We start from the raw sequence: 17265 nt of genomic DNA on the forward strand, positions 1-17265 counted from the left end.
AGAATTCAGGTGATAAGTCATCCCCCTCTCAGTACAGACCAATAAGTCTCCTGTGTGTCATGAGTAAGTTGCTGGAATCCACAATAAATAGAGAAGTAGTCAAACACCTCAGCAGAAATAACCTTCTTAGCAACACGCAATATGGTTTCCGCTCTGCTAGATCTACAGCAGATGTGCTAACGGTTATATCTCATAGGATTAGCGAATCTCTTGACAAAGGCTTCATTTTTAGGGCAATTGCTCTCGACATATCAAAGGCCTTCGATAAGGTTTGGCATAAAGGCCTACTACACAAGATTTCCAGCTACGGTATAACTGGAAATGTTTTCTCTATCATTAAGTCATTTCTCTCAGATAGGCTCATAAGAGTAGTTGTTGATGGGCAGAAATCAGAGGCCCACAGTATTAATGCTGGAGTCCCTCAGGGGTCCATACTAGGCCCAACTCTCTTCCTGATCTACATCAATGATCTCCCAAAACACATACTAAAATCATTCATTGACATCTATGCTGATGACACGACCATCTATGGCAACACATCAAAGGCCGTAAATGATGATGTTCTCTCTGATTCTCTCTCCTCTGATCTTGAGCGCGTGGTACAGTGGAGAAAGAGGTGGCTGGTTACCTTTAATGCATCTAAGACCAAGCTCCTATCTCTACATCATAAACGCTCTGATCCCCATCTGGCATCAATTGAAATGGATGGCTCTCGTTTAAGGGAGGCCCCTAGGATTTGATAAGCTCCTGGGTTTGACCGTTACACCTGATCTTAAATGGAACACATACATCAAGTCTGTGGCCAAGGTCGCTGGGAAAATGGTGTGATCCTTCTACCGCTCCAGAAGATATCTCACTAATGATGCAATTCTCTATCTATATAAGAGCTAAGTACGTCCAAAGATGGAGTACTGCTGCCACATCTGAACGGGGGCTGCAAAAAACAGCCTATCCTGCCTTGACGGAGTACAAAATAGACTCCGTGGCTTGGCGAGGGATGCCCTCTTCTCTACCCTGCAACCTCTTTCCCACAGAAGAGACGTAGCGAGTCTGTCATTGTTCTATCGTTATTTCCATGGCAGGTGCTCGTCTGAGCTCCATTCTCTGGTCCCCCCTCGCCAATCTTTTTCAAAAAACACCCGACTAGCTGAAACCACCGTCAATAATTTTCCCCACTCCCTATCTGTGCCTAAATCAAGACGTAGATACCATGAACAAAGCTTCTTTCTTAGAACTGCACGCCTGTGGAACTCTGTTCCGCTTGCCTGTTTCCCTCCCGACTTCAACCTGGATGTCTTCAAGTCCAACACAAACAAATTCCTGATGAACGGCTCCCCCCCCCCCCCCAAGTAATGACACCTTACCAATTCTCCAATACTATTGCTACACTATCCCTTTGATTACTTTACACACAATAACCCTTATCCCTGAGTGGCCATTGGGCCTTGATAAGTGGTGAACTCCATGTAAAAAAAAGAAAGTGGCATGGGTCTGCAAGGAATAATGATAAAATTCAGTTGTAAGTTGCATTCTTTATGAACAAAGCTTCTTTCTTAGAACTGCACGCCTGTGGAATTGTCTTCCGTTTTCCTGCTTTCCGGCTGACTACAATATGATTGTGTTCAAGTCTAAAGTAAATAAGTTCTTGATGAGCCGTTCCATATAAGTTATCAAATTTACCAAATTTTCATTACTAATGATTACTATATTGACCAATTTCTACTGTACACTCTTTAACCCTTATCCTTGAGTGGCCTCTGGGCCTTGATAATGTGGTGATGCCTTTGTAAAAAAAAAAAAAAAAGGTTCAATCCTTAGTGTAGGCAGCACTTAAAATACAGTTACGAATTACCTAGGACTTCTACTCTATCATGACTGGTAAGAGCTTCTTCAGGTGTATCTTCTCGAATTCTGGAATCTTTCTGTCAAACTTTGGAATCTGTACGGAATTTTGAGCAGAACCCTTTATTTTATCCTTGGGAGTATTTTGCTCTTGTTCCATCAGCCATGACCAGTTAGATGTCTCAAGTAATTTGCAGTTGTATTCAGAGTATTGCCTGCACTGGGTATTGAACCTTCAACGTTCAGAAGAGTATAATTTACAAATGAATTTTATCAAGTATTTTATCCACTATGCCACGGATCTGCAAGAGATAAAGTACTTGATAAAATTCAATTGTAAATTACACTCTTCTAGCGGTTGTAAGTTCAATCCTCAATGACGGTAACAAAAATACAATTGTAAATTACTTAGAATTTCTACCCAGTCATGGCTGATAGAACGAGAGCATGCTACCTCCATGGATTAAATAATGAATTCTGTTTGAAATTCTGAGTTCAACAGAAATATTCTTTTGAGTTCAATAGAGAGATTTCTGAGTTCAACAAGGTACACTTGAAGAAGGTCAGAGGCTACGTCGGCTGAAATATGTGAAAGTAACCCTCAAGATAACGGTAGTCCAAAGAATTGAATACGATAAGTTGACATGTCATAAAACAATTTGATCTGACATGTTGCTGACCACCATGTTGTCTTCTTCGTAGCTGGAGTCTGTTTTGGGATAAATGGACAATATAGAATATTTAAACTATTATTTTATGAACTCCATGCAAGCAGGAAACCATGATTTGCCAGTCAATAGGATCATCCGAAGTTCCTTGTACATTACACTGTTCATTAGCTTTTCTAGATGGCCACAAGAAAGTATGTTTCATATAGCCACTATTGCCTACTATTTTTTCTGCTCATTTTGAAGTCCCTTTTTTCTCCTTAACAGGCTTCATTTACTGTCCCCATAATTTTCTATCACTCGCATTTTTATTAGTTAAACCCAACTGTCTCGTATCTTCAGCCACCAACTGTTTCTGATTCCTTTAAGGTAAACCCACTATTGCAGACCACCTTTGAAGTCATCTTTTGCACAAGACCAAATAAATTTAACCTTTTACTTTGGATAACTTCCTCCACATTGTCCGAGCTAGAGAGAGAATCTATTTCAGAAATATCCAAATTAAAACTGCGGTTCATCAATCGCTTTGGATTTGGATTTCTTGTCTCCTTAACTTTCTAATATGAAAATGATATTTTCTGATCAGTTGTCTTTTAATGAGTGTTGCAGGAATGGTAATACTGTTGTTTACAACTGTATTTTTAACTGAATACGAGTTAGTCACATTCTTTCGAAACATCATTTCGTTATTTTAAAATGAAATGGAACCTGCTATGATGTTGATGTCTACTTTTGTTGCTGGTACAGAATATATACACATGCTGACAGCAAAGTAAAAATCACAACACAGTTGATCTACAAAAATATCTTATTTCACACCGATAAATCAGCTTTTCAGTGACAACTTATTCTGTGTTTCGACGTTTCAAAAAAGTACAAGATGTGCGTGGTTGTCGGATGTCAGGTGGTGAAAAAATGGTGATGCATGTGCAGCTCTCTCTCTCTCTCTCTCTCTCTCTCTCTCTCTCTGACCAACTGATTGTCTTCTTCTCAATGATGATTTTATTTATAAAAACATTCCCATCCTATTGGAATGCTTAATATTTCCGGTGTGTATTTTTCAAGCTTTTGACCGATATCTGCTCACATATTTCTGGATCAAATTATGAATTCCATTAGACGATGATGGAAAATTCCGCATTCTTCACATTTGAATCCGTGTGTGTCTGTCTGTGTGTGTGTGTGCGCGCGCAACCAATTGAATGTTTTTTCTTCCCGGGGTTGGCTTCCAATATCTAACAATACTAACACTTCAACATTTTTATATCTGACAGAAAGCAAAAAAAAAAAAAAATTTTTGTTTTAAATTTGCTTGAAAAGGCTTATAAGGCTGAAAGATTGCTTGTTCATATATTTTAAGATTAATAATTTATTTTAAAGAAACGAGAAAAACGTTTTTGGCTTTCATAAATTTCTAATAATAATAATAAATTAAAAAAAATAATAATAAAACAATATAAAAAAACATTTAACTTACTGCTATACAGCAGTAAGAGCTTTTGCATCATAAGGGATATTCACATTTTCTGATTCTATCACAATTTTAATATGAAAATGTATGCACAAATTATAAAAGTCACTTTTTTTCTTGACCCATGTATGTGCTGACTTTTCCAAAATAATTTTTTTTTTTTTTCAGCTTCCACGTCTTTTTGATGGCTGCCAGTTTTATTTCCATGGTACGTTTAATTACCCGACCCCCGAAAAGGAAGACATAATAGAATTAGTGAAATGTGGGGGTGGTCATGTGCTGGTTCGGGAACCTAAACTGCACAGTCTTGATCTTGCAAGCCTCACTGTGCCCTTTCATGCTCCAAACTCCGGCAGCGCAGAACTCCGCAGCTGTGGGCTGTTCATCATCCACGACAATAAGTCTGACTACCCACAGATTCGCCACAAGCACTTGTGCTCGGCCCCTGCTGCTTGGATTTTGGAATCTATCGCTCTGTTCAAGTTGTGCAAATTACCAAGTAAATGAGTCAACAATGTGTTTTTCTCAGCTAGAAATGTTACTTGAGTTGGCAGTTGCTTTGGAGAATAGGCAGTTACTTTGGAGGATAGTCAGTTATCGTAATCATAAAATGTGAAATGGTACCAGTGGTAAGTGATTTTTGCAAATTCAAAGAAAAAGAAGTTCCTCGACTCTGCCTCATTTGCCACTAAATTAAATTGAATATCATTCTCCTTGAACTCTGAACAGTGCTGAATTTAAACTGTCTAATTACATGATACTGCCTTTTAAAAAAGGTATGAACCCCAATTTTTTATGATGACTAAAATAGTGGTTTGTAATCAACTAATTGTATACAAGGTAGTGTTTCAACATTGAAAAGCTCAAAAGAAGGTTAATAAGCTGTAAAACAAACAACCTACAAACTGATCCCTGGACCAAGTTGTCATGGTGCCGTCTTGGTAAATCATTTTTCACGTCTCTCGGTCACTATTTTATACCTGTGTCTGCACAAACGTTGTTCCAGTCGTTTCTTGGATGCTGTTGGCTTTTATTTCATCATCTCATTCTTTTCTTGTAGAGAACATTTCACAAAATATTTGATTACATTTAGAAAAAAAAAAAATTTATCTGGAGGATGCATATATTTGCTACTTTATCATCCTCATCGTGTAACGGAGTAGTTTAACTTGTCATCTGGATAAATTATTTACCACTTCTCACCATTACAATTGTGGTTGCGTTTCTAAAAGTGTTGATCCAGTTAACTCCTGGATGTTTTATGATCATTTCTTTATTCATCTCGTTCAATTTCCACCCAGAATACATTTTATAAGTAATTATTAATATAAAATTTATTAAAAAAAAGCATAATATATTATCATTCCAAAACATCATCAGATTATTGACAGTTTTCGATCTGTTTTTGTATGTGTCTCTGCACACTCCTGGTAGAATAGTTGTTTTTTTTTTTTTATATAATACTTTCGGATTTTATGAACATGGGCGTACTATCTTTCTTATCATTAATTTGATGGCTAACATCTTGCAAATGTATATAAAAGAATCCATTAGTGATAATCATTTCAGCACCATTTTTTTTTTTTTTTTTTTATAACCTTGAACAAAACAAAATATACACTATTTTAATATGAAAAATGTAATTTATTGTAAACTGATTATACCTATCCAAAGTTGTCTGAGAGTTTATTTACTTTAATTTTTTTGACTTTGGCATTTTTTGTTTGTTTGTCTTTTAAATATTTTTTATTCCCATTAACGGAGGGGAAGTAACTCTGTATCGACAAATACAGTTATGTCTTTTTAAAAAATTTTTTTTTAAATAGTGGCGGTTTAAAATTAATTTGGATCCATAGAAAGTATTTTTCTTGTTGAAATTACATCCCATTCTCTTAATGTGCTGCAATGATCGACAAAAAAAGTTGACTTTGAGGGAAGAAAGCTGTCGATGACAAAAAGAACCAGTAAAAAGACTCTAGTTTACATTATATATTATATAAAATAGAAATTCAATTTATTTTCTTAAAATCAAAAAAACGTACGCAATGTATGGTTTACTCATTGGCATGATGGCTATTGTTGCGGAATATGTGTTTAATTACACCTTAATATAATTGAGAAAAGTATGAACGTACAATCTACATCCTCCCAGTTACAGGTAAAATATTGCCAAGCGTTTCATCATTCCAAAACAAAATTGAAGAGAGACCAAATCAAATCGACATTTTTGAAAAAGAAAATGATGCTCGATCTAAATTAATTCGAAGACACCTTGAAGACATTTTTAACAAAGTTTAGGATGTTTGTGCAAAAGAGTTGATTTTTGAAATCAATGCATTTCATTTAAAAACACAATTACCTACTTGAATGTCATATTAAAATTCATATAAATTTTGAAAATTACAAAAAAAATAATCCAGTAGAAAAATAATTAGAAATTGGTAGAAGTTCTGTAAATCTAGGGGAGGTAACTGCATTTTTTTTTTTTTTTTTTTTAAAAAACGTACTTATCTCCTGTTTCTGTAAAAATTCGCTATTTAAAACTAAAAAAAAAAAAAAAAAATATCAGAACATTCTTGTGGACGTTTTTTTTTTTTTTTTTTTTTTTTTTTTTTTTTTACAAAACGTACTTATCTCCTGTTTCTGTAAAAATTCGCTATTTAAAACTAAAAAAAAAAAAAAAATATCAGAACATTCTTGTGGACGTTTTTTTTTTTTTTTGTGAAATTTAGATCCAGTACATCTATATCATTTTAGTATAATTTTTGGGATGACACATAAGTATGTTAATGTTTTCACCTGAAATTCGTTTGTTTCCAAATTCACTGTTCTGCACAAGCAGCAAAGTTAGAATTTTAAGTATCTTGCGTGTTATGTGAGTTTGGTCTTAACACACTTTGCAACGTGTTTTTGAATTCATCAAAATTTGTCATGTTTTAATTTTAATATATAATTAAAAAAAAAATTTTAATAAAGTAATTCAAATTATTTTTGTTAAATGAAATTTTAATAAAATTGCAAATTTTATTTTCTGATTTTTGTGCAGCAAAATACTCATCTGTTGCCTTTTTTTATTTCACCTTTTTAATTTTTTTTTAAAATACTTATTTGACATTAACTGGGTGAATGTGGATATCCTCAAAAAAGGTTGTGACAAAGTTGATGACGATCCCAAAAAAATTTGTGCAAAGAACATTGCTATGCTGGACCAACCTCCTTTTCGTATATGATCTTGCTCTGTATTCTTCCAAGCTAAACAAGATCAAGTGAGCCATTTTAAAGGTGTGGAAACCAGTAAAATCATAACCTGACTGAGGATCATCCCAGCAGAATCCCTCATCTGTACATAGAAAAGTGAGCAAAAAAAAAAAAAAAAAAAAAATGGATGCTTAGGATATTTCTCCAATTTTACTACTGAGGTCAAGAGTTGACCTATTCATCACTTCCCACTTCTTTTTGGACAATTCCAAAGAAAATATTTTACACTTTGATCCTAGCCCTGTTTCCTAACTGTACTGATCTGCAAAAGTTTAAATGTAATGTGAACAGACATCTTGCTGCTTAACTCCCCTACATAGTAGCTCTTTCCATCCAAGTGGCACTGTGCCTTGTTTAGAGTGAAATAAGAGTAAAAAAAAAAGTTCAAATGAACCTTATTGTATAATACATATGGTCCCCAGCTTGACAACATTGCTCTTCCCATAGATTTCTTCTCTTCTCATTTTATCTCCCACACATTGACTCACAAGTATAAAAATAAAATCAAAACATTCAACAAATATCAGTTGCAGTGTGTGTGTGTGTGTGTGTGTGTGACACCATCAATGCTCTACATGCTAAGGTCCACATCTTTGTCTTTGGCCGAATCCTCTTTGTCGTCGATTGATTAGTTCATTTCCTTATCTGCTTAGAGTTGCATTCTACTGCGTCCAATTTGCAACTGTTCTCAACCATCTCAAACCAAAGACTCTGCAACCGTCCTAAAACTAACTCTAAATATATTTTCCTTTGTGTCTAGTCTTTTGTCTGCTACACCTTCATTAACAAATCCTACTCTAAATTTCCTTTGTGTGTCTTGATGAACAACTTTCTATAGCTTTGTTCTGCTGATTAATTTTTTTTTTTAAACACTTCCTAACACTTGAGACAGGGTGGGGTCAATGTTGATATAACGTGTATTTGGCATATGTTGGACAGCTTTAAGAAATTGACTTCTAAACTAACCTATCTTTGACTTTTTTTTTTTTTTTTTTTTCAAATCCATCCTTGGTACACATCTAACAAACCTTGTTAACTTTGTCTTCTACATCTACTCACCCAAGAAATCTCACTCAATGTGGCTATACCAACAAAATCTCCTGTTCTACACATATATACATCTGAGGTAATCAGATTTAAAACCCCATAAGAGCTAAGTTGAAAAGCTCTTGTTCCTAGCTGGGAAATTAACTAAATGAACTTAAGTTGTAAGAACCTGCACCAAGAAGTCATTGAGAACTCTAAGTTTATTAAAATAATTATTTTTGTTCACAAGAAATGCTTTGAGTTTTTTTTTTTTTTTTGAACTGTTGAATCAAAACACATTTTGTTAAAGCATTGATGCCAAGTTGCAGCTGAGAAGGTCAGCATACAAGCCATTCATCAGAGCATTTACGAAGGATGAACCTAACCCCGGCATCTGACGATGAACGGCCAAAGATAAGAGTTGCCACATAGACTTGGGTCATGCACGTTTTGTGTGTCCTGAGCAGCAGAGCGGTATTTTCTGGTGACCAGTGAGAGTCTAGTCACCCTTGAGGGGTCCACTACTAGACAATTAACAATGTAGCCCTGCTGGGTTGCATCTGTGGGCCAGAAGCGACGAACACGGCCAGGGGTACATCAGAAGTATTCTCCCGTGAATCAGGATCCAACGGATGCGGCTCGGAGGAGTTTAGGCTTATAGGTTAGTAATGACAAGTTTCCTCTTGCAGCAATACAATCTATTCCTTGTGCTCCAATGGTATCACGAAAACTTCTCTATAGTTTCGCCATCCAAAAACACATTTGCCACATCTAATTCATCTCTAGTGTTTTCCACACAAACTGGTTATCTCTCAACCTACATGTAATTCTACTGCACTTTTTATGTACGTAATATAAGTAGCACAAAAAAAATAAAGTTGTTCCCAATTTCATTTCCTCAAACTTCTATTTAACTGGTAGCATCTGTGGAAGATAAAATCATAAATGACCCTGGAGTAATACCAATTGATAGACATGCTTACAAAACTCAGTGATTCTGGGAAACATTTCTTAATGCTCAAAATTGCTGAAGTGTGGAACAAAATGTTTGCATCGGTTGTTGCCTGCCAAGACATTGGGTCTTTTTGAATCTTTATGCTTTCAGAAATTTGACAAAACTATTGTAAAACCATATCTTGCCTTACTTTGCAACATCGCCGATCCCAACATCATTAATGTGGTCTTCTCTTTCATCTTTTCTTCTCACCGTGTTGGCATCTCCCATATTCTAGTGTTTGCTGAAGGGGTGCACTATGGGTTCATAAGTCTAAAAATAAAATTACGCTCGCAAAATAAAAGAAAAAAAACTCCAACACATTCTACAAATATCAATTGCACTCTAAGTGTGTGTGACAAAATGTAGATGCGGACATTAACATGTAGAGGGTTGCCATTACATGTTAACGTCCACATATACATTTTGTTAAAGTCAGTTGATGTCGGCTCATCTGTACAAGCCATGACTTACATACAACTGTCAAACTGGAAATTCAAAACAGATCATACCTTGATTAACAATCCTATTTCAGATTACTTTGGTGAACAACTTCTCCATTGTTCTACTGATAAACCTATTCTTTTTTTTATCATCCCCACCCTCCTACTTTCTAACAATTGGGGAAAAGGGAGGAGATGTAGGTGGTATCGCACTACGTCGAATGCATAGACACACATTCATTTCCTTAACAATTGTTCATTCATCCTATGTATGTGACATGCACTTTTGATGGATTGTAGTGCACCTCCACAGTACTCTAATGATTGAATTTTTCTATGGAAAAGTTAAAATATTAATATCTGTTTTAACTAGTTCAAATTTTCTCCTTACTTGTGATCTCATTTGATCAATTAAATGTTAGATAGTATGGAAAGGGAGACAGATACTGATACAATTTTAAAAATGAGATCCACAGTTGAATTTTCACTTTGTGTCTTGCGGTATCTTCTGTCTTGTGTAGCTTTACGTAGAGTTGTGCAAGCCGTTTGAAAGGGGCATTGTAATTATTTTGGTTTATTTATTGAAATAAAAATAGCTTCAGACAAGGCATGAAGCCACTTGATGTAAGGAACTAAAAAGAAACAAAAGATTATTAATGCAAATATGCTTAGGTTATTGGTAGGAGGAAAACAGTCAGAATGTAGAAAATTCCACAAGTCTGCAGTTCTTTGAAAGAAGCTACTGCAATAGGAAGATGTATTAAAATGAGCTATCAAAACAAATAATTGGCAACTGCTAGATGAATGGTCTGTAATAAAGGAGGGAATAAATCTGACAATTCTGGGGAACATGGAATAATACCTGAGATTATAAATAAAAAGAGAGGGCTACAAGGAACATGGAATAATACCTGAGAGATGATGCAGAAAGAAAAAAATGGGTGGCACCAAATTAGATATGTTTTAGAACCCTAAAATTTGTTGAGATAGATAATAACCCCAGATGTAAGAAACCTAATTTGCTCACCTGCCATCCAAAATACACACCAATTTCCTAACAGGTCTACAGTTTTTTCTTCAAAATGGACATTACAAACCATTGTATCATCAAGAACTTGTTAAGAATTCTAATTTGAATTTAAAAATTAATTATATTTTGTTGCCATGGTGATAATTATTACAGCACAGTAAGTCGAGAACTTCTGCCATCACTAACCAGCAGAGCATTACCACTGTCAACCAAGTAAAGAGTCTATAGTAATGTGATTATTGATAGATGTGAAACCTGGCAAGTGAGAGTTGAGGACATGTGTTGAATTGAGAGAAATAGATGTGTCTTAGTTTTGTTTTATGGCATATCAACCCTTTTCATGCTATTTAATGCTGAATCCAGTAATTTTATAGTTTATTTATTCATGATGTTTGCTTTGGTTTGGTAGTTTTTGTTTTAGATTCTGTAAAACTCCATCAGGTATTACAAAAAGAAAGAAAAGAAAAAACAATACCATTAATTTTTTGGTCAGGAAGCCTGTATCTTCAGACAGGTATAATGGGAGTCTTAAAAACAGTCTTAGTTTTGATGAGCTCAGGAAGATTAAATCTAGACAGCATAGGCATATGTGTACAAAAAAAAAAACTTTGTTGGTCATCTATTATATAAAAGCAAAAATGTGTGTTAGTGTGTGCGCTCTTTTGTATCTCCGGCAAAGGCTTTGCAGGGGGGGGGGCACATCTCAAAACTTTTTATATACTCCCTAGATTATAATATCTGATTTGCGAACGGACGTTATGTCTATCTTTTATTTGAGACTTATATTATAAAATTCCCGCTATTTTGTCTTCTCGCATGTTTGTTCGTATAAATAAAGCAAAAGTATTTGAACAAATTGTGTTTCCCTGGCACTCTTCCCAGGGACGTCCAGAAAGCAATGAACTTTGATCAATGTGGGAAAAACCCATCATATCAGACAATTACTAATCATTTGGACAATCCCCTTTTTATCAGGAGCTACGCAGAAAGCTTAACTGGCTTGCAGCCAAAGTTAAGTGTGTGATGTTTATGCACCTGGGTGACCTCATTCACTTAACTTTTTAATTTCAACCATTCTCACTTCTGCCCTCTAAGCGTCGCGATAAGATATCACGTTTTCTTTCACTTTCTTTTCCCGTTCGTCTCCAGGCTTTGGATTCGAACCTACCTGCCTACTAACATTTTTTTTCTCCTACACACACATCTACAAACACCAGGGCACACCTGCTAGTCTATAATATAAATCTCACCTGTCTGTTTAAATGTATGTATGCTTGTATGTCTGCCTAAAACTTTTGACAGAGGCGAGGGATTTTCACAAGATTGGTATCGTTTTGAAGGTCAACCCTTCGGAAGACAAATATCGAAAAATTGACCAAAAATATTAATTCCTTCACCCTCAACTGGGCGCTTTTCTACAGGGAGGGGTCACTTTTTTTGCCGATATTTTCGAAAGTCATCTTTTCAATTGACTAGCCTTAATTTAAACTTTTGTCACTTCCGGTTTGGCTATGGACGCAACAGCAAAAACATCACTTTTTTTCACTTTTTTTTTTCCCCTCCTTTGCAGTATAGGTTTGAGCATGCCTGCCTACTACCACTTTTTTTTTTTTTGCTCAACACACATCTCCAAACACCCAGGTAACACCGGGCACCCAGGCTAGTGTTGAAAGAAAAGGTGAAAGTTCTTGGGTTAGTAAATGTAGAGGCAGGAAAACATGAGTTATAAAATTAAACTCCTAAGAAAAACCTGATCAGAGATAGGTTAGTTTGGAAGTTAATTTCTTAAAGCCGTTCAATGTATGCCAGGATGTATGTTGCAATATATTTTGCATAAATACATAGGATATAAATACAAAGATTTAGACAATTATTTTCATAATCAGAGGTGAAACGTACGAACCAATCGGATACCGGAATTGTTTTATATAATTTACTGAATTTCTTTAAATTCTTCCATCATAGCTTTTCATCATTCTTTACCTGAAATTCTTTACAATTTAAAGCTTCGGACTGGATTGATAATGCCAGTTTTCTTTTCTCCATCTTAGTTATTTCTTTTGCCATCCGTATTTTTGGGTCAGTTTTCTATTATAAAAGTTTCTCAGAATTACTCATCTGAGATAACTGGTCGTATTAGGCGACACAAATATTAGCCAAATGATACATTTTTTTTTTTAATTAAATGGACAAGTAAAAGCAAATGAAAATTATTAACTGATTTTATTTAAGTTGTGTTTAGTTGTAGATTAAAGATCCGTACGGAATGATCTTCACTGCAAGATGCAAATTGAAATGTTTCTTTATCCTCTTTGCAATTATCGCTTTCATCTTTGCCCAAAATTCCTGTTTGATGACGAAATAACAACCGCTTCACTGGGAGATGATGAGCAATACTGAGATTCTGTTAAGAAAAAAAAACTGTTAAAAGAATAAAATTGTCTGAGAACTTTAACAGCTGGTGTGTATGCGTTTCTCACTTGTACGTTATTTCATTTTTTTTTTTCACGGAAAGCACTTCAGACAAGGCTTGAAGCCACTTAATGTAAAGGAGCCATAAAAAAGAAAAAAATACCACTTTAGGGTTAAAAACATCAATAATAAATGCTATATGGATAGATTTGAACCCAGAAAATAGCAATTCCTTCATCTTTGTTTGAAACATCGCTTATGGAATGTGAGGACTAAAGGACAAAATAAGGAAAGTGAGTATTATGAGGCTGGCAAAAGTAACCTCAAAGATCACTTTCTATTTTCCTTTAAAACAAAAAAAAAAAATGTTGATTCATTTTAGTTTTTTGTTAATGAATCTTAGAAATTTGAGAGGAATTTAGAAGCATTAAAAATTTGAGAGGAATTTAGAAGCATTAAAAATGGTGAATAGTTGTGTAAATAAGCTTCACAAATCCTAACAAATGAAGTTTTGGGAATAATTAACATTCAATCATTTCTTAGCATTACCATGACAAACTTGATTATACTTTTATAACAATTTGCTCCAGTTATTTAATTACCAAATGATACTGTTATAATTAAATTTAACTTTAATATTTTTTTAAGGATAGTTTTTTTAATTTTGAGACATTCTCCTACAAATATTGATCAATAATTTTCGTAAATTTTTTAAAAATTCATCAGTTGTCTTTTTCTTGTTTAAGTAAACAGAGAAAGCTTAATTAATACTTCTACTTTGTCTAACTGGGATAAATTTCATTAAAAAATTTTTTTTAATAATTTTGTTCTAGCTGGGGATAGGGCATCCTACTGGATGCCAAACATTCATCTGATGGCTTATACATTCTAATAATTTCTTTAAGTACAATGGTTCACCGGGTATTTTTATCAAGTAGCTTGTTTTTTATTATTTTATTTGATGAGTTTGGTTGTTCCTATAATTACTGGAAATATGGAGATCTTCCTAAGATTCCAGTTTCTTTTCGTGTCATAGTAAAACTTTGATATTTTATCTTTTCCCTTTCAGCTCTGTTTTACTCAGCACCATTGGGGACACTAACTTCAACTAAGGTTGCTTCTTTCTCCTTTTTGTCTCATATTACTATGCCAGGTTTAATAGCTCCGTTTTCTGGTACTTAAGCTGTAGGAATTGCAAAGTCATTGTAGATGGTGTATGACTTACGACAGAAAAAAACAGTTGAAAATATGTTCCCAGGACTTGCTATATGATATTGATATTCAACTTTTTACAGATGGTCTAGTGGAGATATTTACACACCCCATCATGTTATATTGCATAGTAGCTGCTCCCCAGCAGAACCTTACAGCTAGATATCAGGTAGCTCACATGTATGCATATTAACATTGTTACAGTCGTGCTAAATAATTTTAAAAGTGAAAAGAACAGAATTATATAGAATATTATGAATGCTTATCTCCCTTTGCAACTTGGCAAACCCTGCAGTGCTTCTTAAGATGGGGTTGACAGATCAATTTAAAAAAAAACAAAAAAAAACAATATTACTTAATTGTCATATCGAAAATAGTAATATATTAAAAAAATTATGAAAATTCATCAAGTAGAACAAATGCTATTGTGTTTTTTAGTAAAAAAAAAAAGTCTATCATTATCGGCTAAAACAAAATGGTTGCGAAAAGGCAGATAAGTATTCCTCTGTATTCACAATCTTCAAGGTGTTAATATCTAGGGAAAATACCATTTCTCCCAATTTTCTGTAAAAAAAAAAAAACAAAAAAAAAAACGATTTGTTGACTATCTTAACAAGCACCAAACTTGAAATTAATAATAAATTTTATAATAAATAAAAAGGATACGTGTCTAAAATGGTCAGTTGTTGCCATTGGTCAGACGGTGAAGAGTGAGGTGACCATTTATACAAATGTAAAAATCCAGATTCCAAGCCAGCACCAACCAAATATCTGCAATTCAAAGAAAAGAAACAAGTTGTGGATGCTTTTTCAGAATTCAGCTTATATTAAAAAAATAAAAAGTAAAGAAAAATATGTACGTGCCCATGACGGTATTAAAATATGCTTCAAAGATATTTTAATACATGTAACTTTCATATTTATTATTACAGAGCCAATTCTCTATTGTATATTCTCTATTGAATATTATATCGCAGATGATATATAGTACTAATTTCAAAAGTTTAAAGTTTGGGTACCATCAGCTAGATCTGAAACCAAAACAATTAGCGTTCCAATCGCACTCCCTACTTTTTGAGCTATCGACAGATAAATAAAAAAGATTTAATATTAAACCAATTCAAGCTATGAATAATTTTGCGCTAAAAGTAATAAAAAATATGTCGACGAGTTGAAAATGAACATTTTACATTTCAACTTGCTGACATATTTCTGTACGCATTATTCATCCATCCAAACAAAGAGTTATAAACCATCCTTGGTGTATGATTACTATCCTCTGTTAATTTCAGTGCCGTGCGACCAGTAGTTCAAGAGTTTATCAGTTGAATATTTACAGATATACACACGCACACATCCATTTGTTTTATTTATAGATAAAATCAAGAGGAGTGATTGTTTCATGACACTATTTTGAAACCAATTCAGAATTGAATTTTGAAAGTCTCGACATAATTCAGAATTGTAAAATGTTTGTTGTAATGCTTACGAATTCCTATTAATCACTTAAAAATTATTTTATTCATAAAAATAGTACTTGATTAATTTACCTTTTGGAATACAATATTTTCTTTCCATCACTGGTAAAAAAATCATAAAGACTTTTTAATTATTTTTTAATAATGGGGGAATTCTGGAGAAGTACCAATTTGTATCACTGCCTACTATTCTCATCTTTGCTGTTATTTTCACATTTCAGTGTATGTAACCTCCGATACTTTTCTCTTTGAACTCGAAAGCATCTATAAGATTTCAAAGTAAACACCGGTAGATTCCCAGAAGAATTACCTATTGCAATAAAAATTTATCTGAAGAAGCTCAGAGTTCAACAACCAAAACAGAGAAAATGACAAAAAGGTTAAGTTTCTAAATTTTGGAGATGACGATTAGTTATTTGGATTATCTGGATTTTTTGGACTACTATTCTCATCTTAAGTGTCATACCATACATAAAGAGCTTGTTGAAAAAACTTCAAAGAATATATAATCTAAATGACATCAGGGCAATATTCAGAAGCGATTTGACTCTCTAAAAACAAAAATCATGACTATATGAGATCTCGTGTAAATGTGGAAAACTATACAAAAGTGAAACATGTCGTCTACTAAAAGTATGGTTAGAAGGACACTGAAAAGCTGTAATACGTGGAGAGATTGAAAAGTTTGGTATGGCTGACAATATCTGGAAGGAAAAGGGAAACCATCTACCATTATGGGATGAAGTAAGAATCATAGACAGAAGAACGTTGGAGAGTAAGACGACTCAAAGAAGCACATGTTGAGCAACAGTCAATTACTAAGTAGATCTAGTATATAATTTAACATATGGGAATTGTTAATTATAAATAATAGATAATATATAAGTAAAAAAAATAATCTATATCTATAAATATAAAAGCAAAAATGTATGTATGTTTGTATGTGTGCTCGTTTTTTCTGTATGTCTACAAAAGGCTTTTTTTCAGAGAAGCGGTCGGTCGCTTCACAACTTTTTAAAACTTTTTATATCACATATAAATCGTAATATCTCACAGTTAACAACGAAGCTCGCCTGTCTATTTAATTTGCTCGATTTCGGGAATATAAATATTCAACATTTGTTGCTCGCCGCATGTGGGTTAGTCTTTTTCCTATAACATCTTGGGAAAATAAAAATCCCGCAGTCAAACTTGACCTCATTAACTCATTAAAACGGGCACCTGCCAAATCCAAGTAATTGAATAAATTCAAACGTGTTTTCGTTAGCATCTCGCGGTGGGGCAATCGTTAACGTCGCACTTTCTTTTTTTTTTTCACGCTTTAATTTACAACTTTGCCTCAATGGTTCAGGTTCGATCCTCATACTTACTTTTTTTTTAATCCCCCTACTCCCGGAGTTTCCACACACACCTCCAAACACCCGGGCAATG

The 17265-nt window shown here is 34.1% G+C and overlaps 2 protein-coding genes across 2 annotated transcripts in view; one reads left to right on the forward strand and one right to left on the reverse strand.

Annotated features, from left to right (window-relative positions):
- LOC145247428 (BRCA1-associated RING domain protein 1-like) overlaps nucleotides 1-4999 on the forward strand; it is a 129600-nt gene extending 124601 nt beyond the window's left edge. The window contains exon 12 of the mRNA XM_080109186.1: nucleotides 4150-4999. Within this exon, the coding sequence (XP_079965312.1) occupies nucleotides 4150-4488 (339 nt within the window). The 3' untranslated portion in view covers nucleotides 4489-4999. The remainder of the gene's footprint in view (nucleotides 1-4149) is intronic.
- A 7937-nt stretch (nucleotides 5000-12936) lies between these two features.
- LOC145247426 (elongator complex protein 2-like) overlaps nucleotides 12937-17265 on the reverse strand; it is a 70025-nt gene continuing 65696 nt past the window's right edge. Inside the window, exons 19-20 of the mRNA XM_080109184.1 lie at nucleotides 15023-15127; nucleotides 12937-13128 (exon numbers count right to left, since the gene is read on the reverse strand). Of these exons, the coding sequence (XP_079965310.1) occupies nucleotides 12960-13128; nucleotides 15023-15127 (274 nt within the window). The 3' untranslated portion in view covers nucleotides 12937-12959. The remainder of the gene's footprint in view (nucleotides 13129-15022; nucleotides 15128-17265) is intronic.

Source organism: Euprymna scolopes, chromosome 25 (genome assembly GCF_053919585.1).
Source record: "Euprymna scolopes isolate OS-2025 chromosome 25, ASM5391958v1, whole genome shotgun sequence".
NCBI lineage: Eukaryota > Metazoa > Mollusca > Cephalopoda > Sepiida > Sepiolidae > Euprymna > Euprymna scolopes.